At 45.0% G+C, this 19,690-nt stretch overlaps 1 protein-coding gene across 6 annotated transcripts in view; it reads left to right on the top strand.

Annotated features, from left to right (window-relative positions):
• LOC129852963 (AP-4 complex accessory subunit RUSC2-like) overlaps positions 1 to 19,690 on the top strand; it is a 59,378-nt gene that overhangs the window by 17,217 nt on the left and 22,471 nt on the right. For 5 of the 6 annotated variants that reach the window (XR_008759056.1, XR_008759058.1, XR_008759057.1 and 2 more), the window contains exons 2-7: positions 776 to 2,635; positions 2,824 to 3,078; positions 5,855 to 6,431; positions 13,878 to 14,585; positions 17,321 to 17,542; positions 17,717 to 17,887. Coding sequence is in view for 2 of the 6 variants with exons in the window: in XM_055918568.1 (XP_055774543.1) it covers positions 971 to 2,635; positions 2,824 to 3,078; positions 5,855 to 6,431; positions 13,878 to 14,585; positions 17,321 to 17,542; positions 17,717 to 17,887 (3,598 nt within the window). In the remaining 4 variants the exon portion in view is untranslated. The remainder of the gene's footprint in view (positions 1 to 775; positions 2,636 to 2,823; positions 3,079 to 5,854; positions 6,432 to 13,877; positions 14,586 to 17,320; positions 17,543 to 17,716; positions 17,888 to 19,690) is intronic. The other variant, XM_055918569.1, reaches the window with a different exon arrangement.

Consider the following 19,690-nt stretch of genomic DNA (forward strand, 5'->3'; position numbering starts at 1 on the left):
TGGATTTTATAATGTCATATGTTTTTTCACCAACACCACTTTCCATCAATTTGAATAGCAGACCCTCATGCCAAATTTAGTCTGAGGTTTTTTGGAAATCAACAAAGCATTGGAAGACTTTGCTTTTGTGTTTGTTTGTTTGTCAATTAGGGTGTGGAGGGTGAATATGTGGTCTGTCGTACGATCATTTGGTAAAAAGCCAATTTGACATTTGCTCAGTACATTGTTTTCACTGAGGAAATGTACGAGTCTGCTGTTAATGATAATGCAGAGGATTTTCCCAAGGTTGCTGTTGATGCATATCCCACGGTAGTTATTGGGGTCAAATTTCTCTACTTTGATGGATTGGGGTGATCAGTCCTTAGTTCCAAATATTGGGGAAGATGCCAGAGCAGAGGATAATGTTTAAGAGTTTTAGTATAGTCAATTGGAATTTGTCTGTATATTTTATAGTTTCATTTAGGATACCATCAACCCCACTGGCCTTTTTGGGTTGGAGGGTTTTTTATTTTGTCCTGTAGTTCATTTAAGGTAATTGGAGAATCTAGTGGGGACCTAGAACTAGCGCCTCTGTTTTGTCCAAGTTTAAAAGTAAAACGTTTGCCGCCATCTACTTCCTTATGTCTGAAACACAGGCTTCCAGGGAGGGACATTTGGGGGCTTCACCATGTTTCATCGAAATGTATAGCTGTTTTTCGTCTGCATAGCAGTGAAAGTTAACATTACATTTCCGAATGACATATACCATCTCTCCCTCTCTCTCTCTCTCTCCCAGATGTACCACTCGAACCACATAGTGGATTTCCTTGACCTCTCCTTCACCATCCCAATCCCTGGAGCCTTGGGCCTAGTATCAAACCACTGAACCAACCCCCTGTCCTATATCCCTCCACATATCCTATACCCCCACCCCAGCACTCGCACAGCCTTTTCCCCTACCCCCTGTCCAAACCCCCATACCCAGAGGACCATGGACAGCCCCCCCAAGCTGTCTGGCGAGACCCTGATCGTTCATCACATCCCCCTGGTACACTGCCAGGTGACTGGGGGTCGGCAGGGCTACAGCGGAGGAGGAGGGGGGTCCCTGAGGAGATCGAACCAACCAGAGAACCTGGGCCTGAGCCCCACCACCTCCCTCCCTGAGCGAGATGTACTCCAGAGGGAATCCCTGGTGTACAGCAGCCTCATCCAGACCTCTACAGGAGGAGGGAGAGGAGGAGGAGGAGGAGGAGGAGGAAGAGGGGGAGGGGGAGGAGAGAGTGGAGGACACGGAGGAGAGAGAGGAGGAGGACGAGGGGGAGGAGAGAGTGGAGGACACGGAGGAGAGAGAGGAGAGAGAGGAGGAGGACGAGGAGTAGGAGAGGGAGGAGAAGGAGGGAGAGGAGGAGGAGGAAGAAGAGGGGGAGGAGAGAGTGGAGGACACGGAGGAGAGAGAGGAGGAGGACGAGGGGGAGGAGAGGGAGGAGAAGGAGGGAGAGGAGAAGTAGGAGGTGGCAGCACAGGTAGCGATAATTTGTCTGTGACGTCCAGTAACTCGGAGGACCAGGTGATGGTGGCCAACACTCTGCCCAGGGTGAAACCAAGGGAACAGGCCAACAACCCTCTCCGGCTCCGCCACAATCCTTTTCTGCTCAACACGGAGGAGGATGATGATGAGGAGGAGGACGAGGACGAAGACGATAGTGATAATCTCAACGGTTACCTGGAAGATTCATCCTTCCATCTTCATGGCAATACAAACTCCGCCCTAGATGAGGAGGGAGACGGGGTCACGCCCTTTCACCTCCACGACCTGGGGTTCACCACACACAAGCCCTTCCTGTTGCAAAGCACCCTGGGAAAGCACTCCTGGGGCTGCTCTGGGGAACGGGACTCCCTCAGGGATGTTGCCTCCGATCTCTCCGCCCACCTGGAGGGCCTAGACCTGCTGGTATTGGACGGTCCTCGCCGACACGGCAGCAGCGGCTCCACCCTCTCCATGGACTGCGGAGAGCAGGAGTGGGCCGAGGATGAGGAGGAGGAGGAAGACCCAATGAGGGGTGGTGGGAGGAGCAGTAGCCAGGCTGACTCGTCTTCCTCCAGCTCCGCCCATCGGCTCTGCTCCTGCTACGGCCTCTCACAGACGTTTCACGAACACTTCCCGGAACAGTTTTCCCAGTCGTTGGAATGCCAGCTGGGCTACGGCAGCGTATCGTCCTGTAACAGCTCGGATGGCATGCTGGTCAACTTCAGTGCCATTTATAACAAGATCAATAACAGTGTCCCTTCGACCTACTCCGAGCCACCTCCTCCTGCCACAACCACCAACCTGAACAGTTCCACTGACCACTCCTACACCTCCTCTGTCTGCACCTCTTCTGTACTGGATGTGGAGGCAGGGAGCCCAGGAAGTGCCAGAGAGAGGGTTGCTTTCTACCTAGACCTCCACACTTCCCCCACCGAGCCCCCCAACTCTCATCAACCCTCTTGCTCCTCCAATAGCACCCTGCCGTTTGAACTCCACCCCCACACCAACACCTCCTCATGCACCTGCTCAGCCGAACACCAGGGGGCTCTAGATCTGGACGCCAACTGCAATTCTTACCAGCCTCCCCACCACTCAGACTCAGGAAGTGACCTCACATCCTGTCTGCAGGTATGAAATCCTAAATCTCCTTCTGTTGAGCCTTCGAGCAACTGCTTCATGGGCGCCGTAATATGGCTGCCCTCTGCTCCAGCCTTTCCGAGGGGATAAAGAGGGAGTCCATTTCTAGTTAGAATTGTATTTAATTGCACAATAAAGTAATCATTCTTCTTCTTCTGCTTCTTCTTCTTCTTCGGCAGAGCCAGGCCCGTCTGGTGGTAGCCACCCAGAACTACTACAAGTTGGTGACCTGTGACCTTTCATCTCAGTCGCCCCCGAGCCCTGTGGGAAGCTCCGCGTCGTTTACCAGCTGCTCTGACGAGCACAGCAAGGAAAGCCCCGCCCCTGACACGCCCACCGCCACCCAGCCAACCGAATACTACCTGTTCAGACGGCCCCCTGGGGGAGAGGAAAAGGAGGCGGAAGAGGAAGATGAGGAGGGAGAGTTGTCACAGGTAAGTGGAGGAGGATGTTGGTTCTGAAGCTCAGTTGGTAGAGCATATTGCCTGCAACACAATGATAGAGGGTCCGATGCCCTGGACCACCCATATGTATAAAATGTACTGTAGGTCACTTTGGGTGAAAGTGTCTGCTAAATGGTATAATTCGTTTTTTTTAAAGAGTCAGACAGAGTTCTGTTTTTTTTTTATCGGGGTGATATGTAGCTCAGAGGTTCGGAGAGGTGAACCAGTGTTACAACGTAAAACACAATATTTCCAGGGGTCAAAAAAAAATGCTCTTGATGACTTAATGAATGACAACTCAATTCATATTACAGAGATCAGATAAGGGAGGTGGGGATTGAGATTTCAATTACCAACATGTACAGTACCAGTCAAAAGTTTGGACACACCTACTCATTCAAGGGTTTTTCTTTATTTTTACTATTTTCGACATTGTAGAATAATAGTGAAGCCATCAAAACTATGAAATAACACATATGGAATCATGTAGTAACCAAAAAAGTGTTAAACAAATCAAAATATATTTTATATTTGAGATTCTTCAAAGTAGCCACCCTTTGCTTTGATGACAGCTTTACACACTCTTGGCATTCTCTCAACCAGCTTCATGAGATTGTCATCTGGAATGCATTTCAATTAACAGGTGTGCCTTGTTAAAAGTTATTTTGTGGAATTTCTTTCCTTCTTAATGCGTTTGAGCCAATCAATTGTGTTGTGGCAAGGTATGGGTGGTATATAGAAGATAGCCCTATTTAACAGCATCTCAGATTGCAGCCCAAAGGGACAGGTGTACATGCTTCACAGTGTTCAAATAACAGACACATCTCCACATCAACTGTTCAGGGGAGACTCAGGCCTTTCATGGTCGAATTTCTGCAAAGAAACCAACCTCCGTGTCTTTGTGAGATGCAGAGTAGGCGAATGGCTGATCTCTGCATGTTTGTTTCCCACCGCGAAGCGAGGAGGAGGAGGTGTGATGGTGTGGGGGGGGGGGTGCTTTGATAGTGACACTATCAGGGATTTATTTAGAATTCAAGGCACACTTAACCAGCATGGCTACCACAGCATTGTCCAGCGATACTCCATCCCATCTGGTTAGTAGGTGTGTCCAAACTTTTGACTGGTACTGTACCCTCCTTGTAGCACCATAAGGAAATGTTATAACTTAGTATGACCACCGACTTCTAGAACCTATTCGGTAAAGTAATGTATAATTTGCTCTACTAAAGGAGTTATTGATACAGTGGAAGTTTACATACACTTAGGTTGGAGTCGTTAAAACTCGTTTTTCAACCACTCCATAAAATTTCTTGTTAACAAACTATAGTTTTGGCAAGTCGGTTAGGACATCTACTTTGTGCATGACACAAGTAATTTTTCCAACAATTGTTTACAGACAGATTATTTCAAGAGTTATTGATACGGTACAGTGTTCTTGTGACCAGATTTATATTGGAAAAAACATCCCACTCTTTGAAAGTACGTCTTGGAAAACATAAATCCACTATTACGCGTAAAGATATCACCTCACCACTAGAGAGACGCTTTATAGAAAACCATCATTCTATTCATGAATTAGGTCGCGTCGGGATGGAAAAAGTTCATCCACCAACGTAGAGGAGGTAACTATGACAACAAATAACGCCATAGAGAAACCGTGTGGATTTATACATTAAATTCTGTATTTCCACACAGTTTAAACAAATAATTAGATTTCACCTCCTTCCTATAAGCCAAATATAGACCGTTATACAAGAAACACTGTCCATATCAGATTTTGCATATCGTTTATGAGTTGGCTCCACATATTCATGAACGGCTGTGCCTCATGTTCTTTGTGGTGGGCTGTCTCATGAATTGATATGATGTATTTAGGTGAGCGGACACCTGGGGCGGTTGATTTGTGAGTCGCCCTTCTTGCCTGGTCCCATAGCCCATAATTCTGTATTTCTTTGTGACTCATTTGTATACAGGTAGACAAGAGGGGCCACGTCCCTGACTGGCTGATGAGTATCAATCCTGATTAGAACTACCTGCTACTCATCTGTAGTTATTTACAAATGCTGTTTTGAATTCAAATAAATTTGTACCTACACACTAAAGAAGGCTGTAAAGCCGAAATGTCTGTGTACACTATCCCTGATTCAGTGAAAATATATATTTTTAAATGAATAATTCAGTACGTTTTTTTTTTAACCTTTTATTTAACTAGGCAAGTCAGTTAAGAACAAATTCTTATTTACAACGACGGCTTAATGCGATCATCTTTTTGAGTGGAAACACATTACACCTGTTTGTTTGTCAGAATTGGCACGTTTAATTGCTGGTTTGAGTCCCGGGCCAGGCGACGTAATAGACCATTACTACCATCTATTACCGTTGTACTGAGGCAGCTGGGAATCCTGTAAGGGTGTATTCCTGGAGAGTGTGTCTGTCCCAGATTCTGTCTACGTGCCTTCAGTGGGTGTGTTGTTGACCCAATAAAGAGAGTTCTATTTAGAGTAGCTATCAGTGCTGCAGTCTGAGGATATCCATGCTATTATTGGGGCTCCCGAGTGGCGCAGCAGTCTAAGGCACTGCATCTCAGTGCTAGAGGCGTCACTACGGGCATCCTAGTTCGTATCCAGGCTGTATCACAACCGGCTGTGATTGGGAGTCCCGTAGGGCGGCGCATAGTAAGTGGAGCGCACAATAAGTGGAGTGGCTGTGGGTATTGGAGGCTTGGTGAACTTAGATCTAACCCGTCTCTGTCCCTCTCTCTCCACAGCGTGATGAAGATGAGGAAGAGGATGATGACGAGGAAGAGGAGAGGAAGAAGAGGGAGCAGCAGCAGATGGGCGGAGCCTGTTCAGACCTCATCATCGAGGGACAGGTGTACATTAACATCTCCCCTCCCGTGGTTGACCGAGGACCCATCGGAGGCATGACTCCCCGCCCCCATTCCCGTAGCTACGACCGGAACCTGGACAAGTCCCCGCCCCCTCGGCTCGGCTCATTGGAGCGCATGCAGAGCTGCCCTGTCCGTCTCAGTGAGGGCGCCTCCCCCCTCGGCCCTCCCACTCCGCCACGGGTCACTTCCTTCGCTGAGATCGCCAGGAGCAAGAGGAAAAACGGAGGAAGCGCTGGATCTCCTTCCCTCAGGATGGGGGGATGTTCAGATCCCTTCTCCTCCACCCACTCGGCCCACTCCCACTCCTCGACCGACTTCTCCCCCATCCTGGAGAACCTGGGTCAGGGTCCGAGCCACAGCCACAGTGTGCCCTTCCAGCGCTGCTACAGCCAGGGCAGTGTGGACCGCCACTCACCTGGTGGCGGCGCCAGAGAGACACACGCCACGGCTGAAGGTAAGAAGAGAAGAGCACCTATTAGGAGCTGTAATTATCTAAAATTATTATGGTCATGTTCCAGCCTGACTACATTGCAGTCGCCTGCCAGATGTCACAATGCGTGGATAGGTATTTAACATATCAACTAACCACATCATATGATATAGCAATCTGATGCCTGATTGTTCAGACGATGATGTTGCAGGCAAACCATTGATGCCTGCAGCGCGACTGCGACGTAACCAATACCTTTTTATTTATTAGGCGCCTTTGTGGACAGGAGATCCATTAAAATGATGTGCTTCCTGTTGCATAGGGTCAAGGGTCATTGGCTGAGGTTGTTTGGTTGATCATTGATAAGTGCAGTGGTATGATAGGGAAAGTTTGGCGGTTTGTGCGTTTTATTACACAACACAACTGGTAAGAGGTGAGTTTGTACTGTATCTTATCTAACTTCATGTTTGAAGAGAACTGGGGACAGGGAAAAGTGTTTTTTTTCTCTACTCTATGTATCAACTAGTTTGGTTGTCTACGTGCTTTATACAATATCTTTCCTTTCCATATTATGTTTGAACAGATAAGAATTGCTGTGACCAGATATACTCTGGACATACAGTAGCCAAGATGTACAGTAGCCAAGATGTACAGTAGCCAAGATGTACAGTAGCCAAGACGTACAGTAGCCAAGACGTACAGTAGCCAAGACGTACAGTAGCCAAGATGTACAGTAGCCAAGATGTACAGTAGCCAAGATGTACAGTGTTTGGGAACAGAATGAAATAGTATGTGTGTATGTGAGAGCGCAGGTGGTGATGATGATGATGATGATGATATTAACAGTAGCAGAACAGGCCTGTTCCCCCTGCTCACTGTGTTTGTCCCTTCTGATAGTAACGCTTTGGTCCTTGACGTGTCCTTTCCAGGCCTCAGGACTAAAGTGACAGTGTTTGAAAGTGTTTGAAATTCCTATGAATTCCTCTGTGGAACATTGAGTGTCAGGGGACTAAGAATGGAATGTTCTAGTAGGACAGACAGACTGGCCAGCTGTTCCCGATGTGGGAGGGACTCCGAGAGAACATACTAGTGCTTCAGAAGGAACACAGGCATCAGTCCAATGGGAGGGAGAGAGAGAGGGAGAGAGAGAGAGAGAGAGAGAGAGAGAGAGAGAGAGGGAGAGGGAGAGGGAGAGGGAGAGGGAGAGGGAGAGGGAGAGGGAGAGGGAGGGAGAGAGAGGGAGAGGGAGAGGGAGGGAGAGAGAGGGAGAGGGAGAGAGAGGGAGAGAGAGGGAGAGGGAGAGAGGGAGAGAGAGAGGGAGAGAGAGAGGGAGAGAGAGAGAGAGAGAGAGAGAGAGAGAGAGAGAAACACACATTCCAGTCACACTAGAGTGGCCAACACAGACGTACAGACACGTTGTCACAGTAAAACAGGGAGGCAGCCTTTTCATTTAGGTTGAGAATATGGAGCGTTAGGAGGGCTGGGATTGTGGAGGACAGGGATTTGGGTGCAGGTGTGGCTGAAGGTGTGGGGAAAGGAGGGAGGGAAGCAGGAGGTGTGGATTGACAGATGGCAGTGTAGAGGGAGGACTGTAGAGAGGTGAATGGAGGGAGGGGGGGGGGGGGGGGGGGGGCAGCCGGTAGGTAGCCTAGGGCTATAACGAGGATAGAATAGCATTTATTGCATGTCAACTAGCACAGTGTCAACGTCACTTCTGTTTATACACTGATGTAATGTTATGAAACCGATACACTATTGGAATATGTGATAATAATACAAACAGGAGCTATAATAATATACTGCATTGTCTGGAATTATACATATTAATGAGTGAAGGGGGGGGGGGGGGAGAGATGAATCATAGATGAGAGAGAAGGGGAGAAGTGCGAAGTGGGGGGTTGAAAGAGGAGAGAGAAGGGGAGAAGTGAGAAGTGGGGGTTTGAAAGAGGAGAGAGAAGGGGAGAAGTGAGAAGTGGGGGGTTGAAAGAGGAGAGAGAAGGAGAGAGAGAGAAGGGGAGGTTGAAAGGGGAGAGAGAAGGAGAGAGAGAGAGAAGGGGAGGTTGAAAGGGGAGAGAGAGAAGGGGAGAGAGGAGGAGAGAGAGAGAAAGGGAGGTTGAAAGGGGAGAGAGAGACTGACGGGGGGGTTGAAAGAGGAGAGAGAGGAGGAGAGAAGGGGGCTGAAAAAGGATGATAATAAGAAGTGGAAAATAAGGACATTTTATACAGTATATAATAAGTACATAATGTCATACAGTATAAAATAAGGGAATCAATTAATACAGTGTATAATAAGGGAATCAATTAATACAGTGTATAATAAGGGAATCAATTAATACAGTGTATAATAAGGAAATCAATTAATACAGTGTATAATAAGGGAATCAATTAATACAGTGTGTAATAAGGGAATCAATTAATACAGTGTGTAATAAGGGAATCAATTAATACAGTATAAAATAAGGGAATCAATTAATACAGTGTATAATAAGGGCATTTAGGCTTATATACCGTTTATACAGACTATGGGAGGCACACAGTACTACATAGAGCCATGACTACATGGAACTCTATTCCACAGTACTACATAGAGCCATGACTACATGGAACTCTATTCCACAGTACTACATAGAGCCATGACTACATGGAACTCTATTCCACAGTACTACATAGAGCCATGACTACATGGAACTCTATTCCACAGTACTACATAGAGCCATGACTACATGGAACTCTATTCCACAGTACTACATAGAGCCATGACTACATGGAGTTCTATTCCACAGTACTACATAGAGCCATGACTACATGGAACTCTATTCCACAGTACTACATAGAGCCATGACTACATGGAACTCTATTCCACAGTACTACATAGAGCCATGACTACATGGAACTCTATTCCACAGTACTACATAGAGCCATGACTACATGGAACTCTATTCCACAGTACTACATAGAGCCATGACTACATGGAACTCTATTCCACATCAGGTAACTCATGCCAGCAGTAGAATCAGATTTAAAAAACAAATGAAAAAACACCTTAGGGAACAGCGGGGACTGTGAAGCAACACACACACACACACACACACACACACACACACACACACACACACACACACACACACACACACACACACACACACACACACACACACACACACACACACACACACACACGATAACATGTGCACTATACATACACACGGATTTAGTACTGTAGATATGTGGTAGTGGTGGAGTAGGGGCCTGAGGGCACACAGTGTTGTGAAATCTGTGAATGTATTGTAATGTTTTTAAAATTGTATAAACCGCCTTAATTTTGCTGGACCCCAGGAAGAGTTGCTGCTGCTTTGGCAGGAACTAATGGGGATCCATAATAAATACAAATATGATATTCCGGGGTATTTCGAAATACCGACGGTATGATTTTTCAGTACCATTTTTTTGTGGTTGGAGGGACCCACGCTTTGCGGGGGCTGCTTGGGTGTGTGCTACGCCACTGCTTATAACTATAAGTTAAGTCAGTGGAGGCTCCTCAGAGGAGGAAGGGGAGGACCATCATTCTCAGTAAATTTCTTAAAAATAAAAATAGTGAAGCATTAAAAAAACTATACTTTTTAGATAAAACTATACTAAATATATTCACGTGTCACCAAATAATTGATTAAAACACACTTTTGCAATGAAGGTCTACAGTAGCCACAACAGCACTCTGTAGGGTAGCACCATGGTGTAGCTTGACGACAGCTAGCTTCCATCCTCCTCAGGGTGCATTGACTTCAAAACAAAACCTAGGAGGCTCATGGTTCTCACCCCCTTCCATAGACTTACACAGTAATTAAAACAACTTCCGGAGTCCTCCAACCTATCAGAGCTCTTGCAGCATGAACTGATATGCTGTCTACCCAATCAAAGGATCAGAGAATGAATCTAGTATTGAAAGCCTAAGCTACAGCTAGCTAGTTGACTCAAAGAGTGAGAAAGACAATAGTTTTGAACAAATTAATATCTTCCAAAATGAAGGAGAATTAAGAGGGAGAAAGAGAGAGAGAGATATTTCGTCATTTTTCCCCCACTTTCAGTTTCACTTACTTAGCTAGCAAATGCAGCTAGCTAGTTTTTCCTACTCAAACATCCTGCTCAAACAGAGGGATGCTATGTTAGCTAGCTGGCAATGACTATCCAACTCAACACTGGAACTCTACCAAGTCAAGGTAAACTTTTGGTTGTATTAATTTATTGCCACCGGAGCCCACCGGTGTAACTGCTAAACTGCTTGCTGTACACTACTGCATGACTGTAACGGGTTTACTAACGCGTTAGATCTAGTAGCTAAGTTGACTATGACGTTAATATGGTGAAAACGATGTAGGCTGTGTGTAGCTGTTATGGTATGAAAAGTTTATTCCCCTGGTCACAGACAGTTGTTGTATTGTACACTGAAGTCCACAAGCGAAAAGAAAAGGTGAGAGAAGGCGAGACCGTAGATGCGAGAAGGTATTATTTATACAACGAGCAAAGTGATCATGCGGTTTACATTATTTGTGGCTGTGTTTGCGTGTGATCAGTTCATTCCACTGATTCTGATGAAAAAAACGTTACTTAAAACGGAATGAAACGAGGATAAAACATACCTGAATTTGTCAATTAGAAACTCTCGTTTGTAACTGTTGGACTAATGATTAAACCCCTAGATAAGCTAAATGCAGGCCAGAGTGTGCAAGGGGGTATTGAATGTGTCACTGTCTGTCACCTTGATGACTCATTTCTTTGTACCTGTGCACCTATGTTGTGAACTTTAAATCGTAAGCTAGGTTGTAGCAGCGTCATGGTTAACGTCATGGTTAACGTCATGGTTAACGTCATGGTTAACGTCATGGTTAACGTCATGGTTAACGTCATGGTTAACGTCATGATTAACGTCATGGTTAACGTCATGGTTAACGTCATGGTTAACGTCATGGTTAACGTCATGATTAACGTCATGGTTAACGTCATGATTAACGTCATGGTTAACGTCATGGGTAACGTCATGGTTAACGTCATGGTTAACGTCATGGTTAACGTCATGGTTAACGTCATGATTAACGTCATGGTTAACGTCATGGTTAACGTCATGATTAACGTCATGGTTAACGTCATGTTTAACGTCATGGTTAACGTCATGGGTAACGTCATGGTTAACGTCATGTTTAACGTCATGGTTAACGTCATGTTTAACGTCATGGTTAACGTCATGATTAACGTCATAGTTAACGTCATGGTTATTGGGAAAATTCTAGTATCATGTAGTAGCCTAAACCAAACCAAGCTAATGATGCCTACAGGGAGAGATGAGCTGGCTAAAAACCCTTAGCTGGATAATCGATTCATCCATGAAATAGGAGAGGAAGGGAGGAGAAGGGAGAGAGAGAGAGAGAGAGAGAACAAAAAGATCATTAGTTGACACAATGGAAAGAATTTACAAAAAAACTGAGCAAACTAGAATGCTATTTGGCCCTAAACAGAGTGTGCACAGTGGCAGAATACCTGACCCAAAATGAAGGAAAGCTTTGACTATGTACAGACTCAGTGAGCATAGTCTTGCTATTGAGAGAGACTGCAATAGGCCTGGCACATTGCCCACAAAATGAGGTGGAAACTGAGCTGCACTTCCTAACCTCCTGCCAAATGTATGACCATATTAGAGACACATATTTCCCTCAGATTACACAGATCCACAAAGAATTAGAAAACAAACCCAATTTTGATAAACTCCCATATCTACTGGGTGAAATACCACAGTGTGATAACCTCCCATATCTACTGGGTGAAATACCACAGTGTCATCACAGCAGCATGATGTGTGACCTGTTGCCACAAGAAGGGCAACCAGTGAAGAACAAACCCCATCGTAAATACAACCCATGTTTATTTATTTTCCCTTTTGTACTTTAACTATTTGCACATCATTACCACACTGTTTACACATAATAGGACATTTGAAATGTCTCTCTTCCTTTGTACGTTTTGTGAGAGTAATGTTTACGGTTCATTTTTGGTTTATTTCACTTCTTTATTATCCATTTCACTTGCTTTGGCAATGTACACATACGTTTCCAATGCCAATAAAGACCCTTACATTTCATTTAATTGAATTGAGACAGACAGACAGACAGACAGACAGACAGACAGACAGACAGACAGACACACAGACACACAGACACACAGACACACAGACACACAGACACACAGACACACAGACAGAAAGACAGACTGTGTGAGTTCAGCTACAGACAGACAGACAGAGACAGACTGTGTGAGTTCAGCTACAGACAGACAGACAGAGACAGACAGAGAGAGAGTGACAGACAGAGGCAGACAGACAGACAGAGAGAGAGACAGACAGAGACAGACAGACACAGACAGAGACAGACAGACAGAGAGAGAGAGAGAGAGAGAGAGACAGAGACAGACAGAGAGAGAGAGAGACAGACAGAGAGGCAGACAGACAGAGAGGCAGACAGACAGAGAGGCAGACAGACAGAGAGGCAGACAGAGAGGCAGACAGACAGATAGACAGACAGACAGACAGACAGACAGACAGAGAGGCAGACAGAAAGGCAGACAGAGAGTCAGACAGAGAGGCACAGAGAGACAGACAGAGAGAGAGAGAGGCAGACAGAGAGGCAGACAGAGAGGCAGACAGAGAGGCAGACAGAGAGGCAGATATTTTTTCCCTGTCAGAGGACAGAACTCACGACTCAATACTGCCTCTGTGGCTGAGATGTGTTACTGCATCCATGCTGACTGACATTCCATGGGAGCATAAACAGCTTGCGCAATGTTGCTGCTGACGTCACACACACCCCCGTTGCTCACGCAGCGACCAGATCGAGGAATACAACACACACGCACACACACACATACACACTGACATGCTACATTACATGCTCACACACTGATACGGATACACAGAGAGACAGAAAGAAGAGAATACTGGAAAAAGGCTGTTCTTTGGTGTTTCTGCTGTAGGACAGACTGACGCAGTATTCTCCAGGTGTGTGTGTGTGCCTATCACAGTATACTGTGTCTCTAGTTACAAGGCAGTCTGGGCTGTATGTGATCAGGACTATCTGTCTGTTGACACTAGCAGCTTTCTGGGCAATTTGTGTTTGTCTCTGTGGATCAATTCAACTTAACCTTCATTTCCCCTACATGTTTATTCATTTGTAATACAGACCGTGTAATGGCTGATACAGTTCCTGTGTCGTCAGTTATTATCAGGGAATAACACATGCTTTGTAAATTATGATGACGGAGCTAAAATTGAGAATTGTGCCAAGAGAAAAATGCTATCCTTTACTGACCTTGTCTGTCTGTCTCTCTCTCTCTCTCTCTCTCTCTCTCTCTCTCTCTCTCTCTCTCTCTCTCTCTCTCTCTCTCTCTCTCTCTCTCTCTCTCTCTCTCTCTCTCTCTCTCTCTCAGGTGGTCTCTCCAGCTCTTCGTGCAGCTCTGCCGTTGTCCGCTACACTAAAGACCAGCGTCCTACCACCCTCCCCATCCAACCCTTCACCTTCCACCACCAGTTCTCCAAGCTGTCCCGGCCCAAGCCCATTCTTCCCCTGCTGCCGGGCTACGTCTCTGGGATGCAGGCGCGGGGTGGAGGGCCTTCTGGAGGTCCAGAGGGGTCTGATGGGGTCGACGACGACCGATGGCAAGACTCTTTGCGTCGATGCCAGGTTGGTGGTACGATGGGTGGGATGGTGTCAGCGGTGGCTCCGCTCGGCCCTGGTTCTGTCCGGCCCTCGCCGCTGGGTAGCTATTCCCCCGTCCGCCTCCAGGGGGTGACCTCCACTTCCTGTTCTACCTGCACCCCCAGCCCCCAGACTCCTCTCAGCCTCTCCTGCCCCCTGTCGGCCGGGCTCCTGCCCCTCCACCATACCCATCCCCCACCAGCACGACTGGCGGCTGCCCCTCTGCCTCCCACTCATCCACCTCCGTCCCTGGGGGTGAAGCGGGGAGCGGTGCCCCCCATGCTGCCTCCGGTCCAGGGCCAGGTGCAGGGTCAGTGTCACCGTGGGACCCTCCCCATCCTGCCGGTCGTGCTCCAGGACAGTGAGATTTCATTGCGATACGAGGAGACGTCAGACCCTGTGGAGGGGAGCAGAGGACCAGGGTCCAGGACACAACATGGTAGGTGTCTCTATCTCAGTGCGGTCCGGTCAGGAGTTGTCATGTATGTGGTGGTATCAGTGAGGTTGTTGGATTATGGGTTGGCCAGTCCTGTCCCCCTCATGTCTTCTATGGGTTTCTTTCAGTCTTTTTTCTTATTTTCTTTCTGTTATACGTTATTTGTTTGCGGTCAACTTACATCGTATGGTGATTTAACAGATATACTGTAGTCATGGTGATTTAACAGATATACTGTAGTCATGGTGATTTAACAGATATACTGTAGTCATGGTTTTTTAACAGATATACTGTTATATACTGTAGTCAGGGTCATTTAACAGATATACTATTATATACTGTTGTCACGGTGATTGAACAGATATACTGTAGTCATGGTGATTTAACAGATATACTGTTGTCATGGTGATTAACATATATACTGTAGTCATTGTGATTTAACAGATGTACTGTTACATACTGTAGTCAGGGTGAATTAACAGATATACTGTAATATACTGTAGTCATGGTGATTTAACAGATATACTGTTACATACTGTAGTCAGGGTGAATTAACAGATATACTGTAATATACTGTAGTCATGGTGATTTAACAGATATACTGTTATATATTGTAGTCATGGTGATTTAACAGATCTACTGTAGTCATGGTGATTTAACATATATATCGTTATATACTGTAGTCAGGGTGATTTAACAAATATACTATTATATACTGTAGTCATGGTGATTTAACATATATACCGTTATATACTGTAGTCAGGGTGATTTAACAAATATACTGTTATATACTGTAGTCATGGTGATTTAACAGATATACTGTTATATACTGTAGTCGGGGTGATTTAACAGATATACTGTTATATACTGTAGTCATGGTGAATTAACAGATATACTGTAGTCATGGTAATTTAGCAGATATACTGTAGTCATGGTGATTTAACAGATATACTGTTATATACTGTAGTCATGGTGATTTAACAGATATACTGTAGTCATGGTGAATTAACAGATATACTGTAGTCATGGTGAATTAACAGATATACTGTAGTCATGATGATTTAGCAGATATACTGTAGTCATGGTGAATTAACAGATATACTGTTATATACTGTAGTCATGGTGATTTAACAGATATACTGTAGTCAGGGTCATTTAACAGATATACTGTAGTCATGGTGAATTAACAGATATACTGTAGTCATGATGATTTAGCAGATATACTGTAGTCATGGTGATTTAACAGATATACTGTAGTCATGGTGATTTAACAGATATACTGTTATATACTGTAGTCAGGGTCATTTAACAGATATACTGTAGTCAGGGTCATTTAACAGATATACTGTAGTCAGTGTGATTTAACAGATATACTGTAGTCATGGTGATTTAACAGATATACTGTTATATACTGTAGTCATGGTGATTTAACAGATATACTGTTATATACTGTAGTCAGGGTCATTTAACAGATATACTGTTATATGCTGTAGTCATGGTGATTTAACAGATATATTGTTATATACTGTAGTCAGGGTGATTTAACAGATATACTGTAGTCAGGGTGATTGTAACAGATATACTGTTATATACTGTAGTCATGGTGATTTAACAGATATACTGTTATATGCTGTAGTCATGGTGATTTAACAGATATATTGTTATATACTGTAGTCAGGGTGATTTGACAGATATACTGTAGTCAGGGTGATTTTAACGGATACACTGTTATATACTGTAGTCATGGTGATTTAACAGATATATTGTTATATACTGTAGTCAGGGTGATTTAACAGATATACTGTAGTCAGGGTGATTCAACAGATATACTGTAGTCATGGTGATTTAACAGATATACTGTAGTCATGGTGATTTAACAGATATACTGTAGTCAGGGTGATTTTAACAGATATACTATTATATACTGTAGTCATGGTGATTTAACAGATATACTATTATATACTGTAGTCATGGTGATTTAACAGATATACTATTATATACTGTAGTCATGGTGATTTAACAGATATACTGTTATATACTGTAGTCATGGTGATTTAACAGATATACTGTTATATACTGTAGTCATGGTGATTTAACTGAGATACTGTTATATACTGTAGTCATGGTGATTTAACAGATATACTGTTATATACTGTTGTCAGTGTGATTTAACAGATATACTGTAGTCATGGTGATTTAACAGATATACTGTAGTCATGGTGATTTAACAGATATACTGTAGTCAGGGTGATTTAACAGATATACTGTTGTCATGGTGATTAACAGATATACTGTAGTCATGGTGATTTAACAGATATACTGTTATATACTGTAGTCATGGTGATTTAACAGATATACTGTTATATTCTGTAGTCATGGTGATTTAACAGATATACTGTAGTCAGGGTGATTTAACAGATATACTCTCTTACTGACTCTCTTGTCTTTCTTTTTCTTCTTATCCATAATCATTTCTTCTTCTATCCTATTTTTCTGACCATGTACACTCACCCCATCTCTCTCATTTTTTCAACGTTCCTCTTCCTCTGCCTTCTACCATGTACACTTCGTTGACCTCTCTCTCCTCATTTAATCTTGCTTTCCCCAATCCTCCACTTGATAACCAACCTCTCTCATCTCCCTGTCTACCATCACCCGACTTTTGGCTCCTTCTCTTTTCTCACCCACTTCTTCACCCCCATCATTCCCACGTCCCCTCCGCCCATCCTCCCCCACAGGACACCACCTCTCTCCCCAGACTCTGAAATGGAGGGAGTATCGTCGTAGGAACCCCCTGGGGGTGGAGAGGTGTTCCTCTGGGGGATCAGGCGTACCCGCCCTATCAGGCAGTCTGGACGGGAATGGTCGTAGGGGCGTGGCCAGGGGACAGCGAATCACACGACGGAATGTGTTTGACTTCCCTCCAGCCTCTAGTGGCCACGCCCTGGGACGACTCAATGGTGCACATATACTACTAACCTTGCTGATTAGATGCTGTGTGTGTGTGTGTGTGTGTGTGTGTGTGTGTGTGTGTGTGTGTGTGTGTGTGTGTGTGTGTGTGTGTGTGTGTGTGTGTGTGTGTGTGTGTGTGTGTGTGTGTGTGTGATTTTCTCATCCTACGTGTGTGTTCTCAGGCCAGTCTGTGAAGCAGCTGCAGCAGTACTACAGTGACTTCCTGCCAGACTACTTCTCCCTGACGGAGCGTCCTCCAGATGAGTTCTGTCTCTCTCCTGACGCCTCCTCTTCGTCATCGTCCTCCACTTCCTCACAATCCCACATCTCTGTGAACCTGCAGCAGAAGAGAGGTGTGATCAAGTGGTGTAGTATAAACCGTGCATTCGGAAAGTATTCAGACCCCTTGACTTTTTCTCCACATTACAGCTTTAATCTAAAATGGATTCCATTTTTTAAAAAGGTCAAGGGTTCTTTGACAAATTTACAAACAAAAAAAATCCTCTTATATACATAAGTATTCAGACCCTTTGCTATGAGACTCGAAATTGAGCTCAGGTGTATCCTGTTTCCATTGATCATCCTTGAGATGTTTCTACAACTTGATTGAAGTCCAACTATGCTAAATTAAATTGTTTGGACATTATCTGGAAAGGCACACACTTGTCTATATAATGTCCCACAGTTGACAGTGCATGTCAGAGCAAAAACCAAGCCATGAGGTCGCAGCAATTGTCTGTAGAGCTCAGACAGGATTGTGTCGAGACACAGATCTGGGGAAGGGTACCAAAAAAATTCTGCTGCATTGAAGGTCCCCAAGAACACAGTGGCCTCCATCATTCTTAAATGGAAGAGGTTTGGAACCACCGAGACTCTTCCTAGAGCTGGCCTCCCGGCCAAACTGAAAAATCGGAGAAGAAGAGCCTTGGACAGGGAGGTGACTAAGAACCCAATGGTCACTCTGACAGAGCTCCAGAGTTCCTCTGTGGAGATGGAAGAACCTTCCAAATGGACAACCATCTCTACATCACTCCACCAACCAGGCCTTTATGGTAGAATGGCCATACGGAAGCCACTTCTCAGTAAAAGGCACATGACAGCCCGCTTGGAGTTTGCCACAAGGCACCTAAAGGCTCTCAGACCATGAGGAACAAGATTCTCTGGTCTGATGAAACCAAGATTGAACACTTTGGCCTGTATGACTAGCGTCACGTCTGGAGATAACCTGGCACCATCCCTATGGTGAAGCATGGTGGTGGCAGCATCATGCTGTGGGGACGTTTTTCAGCGGCAGGGACTGGGAGACTAGTCAAGATCAAGGTAAAGATGAACAGAGCAAAGTACAGATTGATCCTTGATGAAAACCTGCTCCAGAGCACTCAGGACCTCAGACTGGTGCGAAGGTTCACCTTCCAACAGGACAACGACCCCAAGTACACAGCTTAGACAACGCTGGAGTGGCTTTGGGGAAAGCCTCTGAATGTCCTTGAGTGGCCCAGACAGAGCCCGGACTTGAACCCAATCGAACATCTCTGGAGAAACCTGAAAATAGCTGTGCAGCGACGCTCCCCATCCAACCTGACAGAGCTTGAGGGGATCTGCAGAGAAGAATGGGAGAAACTCCTCAAATACAGGTGTGCCAAGCTTGTAGCGTCATACCCAAGAAGACTCAAGGCTGTAATTGCTGCCAAAGGTGCTTCAACAAAGTACTGAGTAAAGGGTCTGAATACTTCTGTAAATGTGATATTACAGTTTATTTCATATAAATTTGTAAAAAAATATAACTGTTTTGGCTTTGTCATTATGGGGGTATTGTGAGTACTGTAGATTGAGGGGAAAAAACGATTTAATACATTTTAGAATAAGGCTGTAACGTACCAAAATGTGGAAAAAGTCAAGGGGTCTGAATACTTTCCGAAGGCGCTGTATGTTTGTGCTTGTGACATCAGGATATAGCATAAAAATGACTGTGGCTTCTCCTCTTTACCTTCCTTGACTGTGGTACTGAACACAGCAGTATGTTAAGTGTAGTTTCTCTCTCTCTCCCTAGCTCCCTATTTCTATCAATTTCAATGTAAGGGTGTTTATTGGCATGGGGAAGCCTGTCTTCTGTTGACAGCCAGGTCTGCCTGTAGTCAAAGATTTCCTGAATGTTG

Source organism: Salvelinus fontinalis, chromosome 4 (assembly GCF_029448725.1).
Source record: "Salvelinus fontinalis isolate EN_2023a chromosome 4, ASM2944872v1, whole genome shotgun sequence".
NCBI classification, from domain to species: Eukaryota; Metazoa; Chordata; class Actinopteri; order Salmoniformes; family Salmonidae; genus Salvelinus; species Salvelinus fontinalis.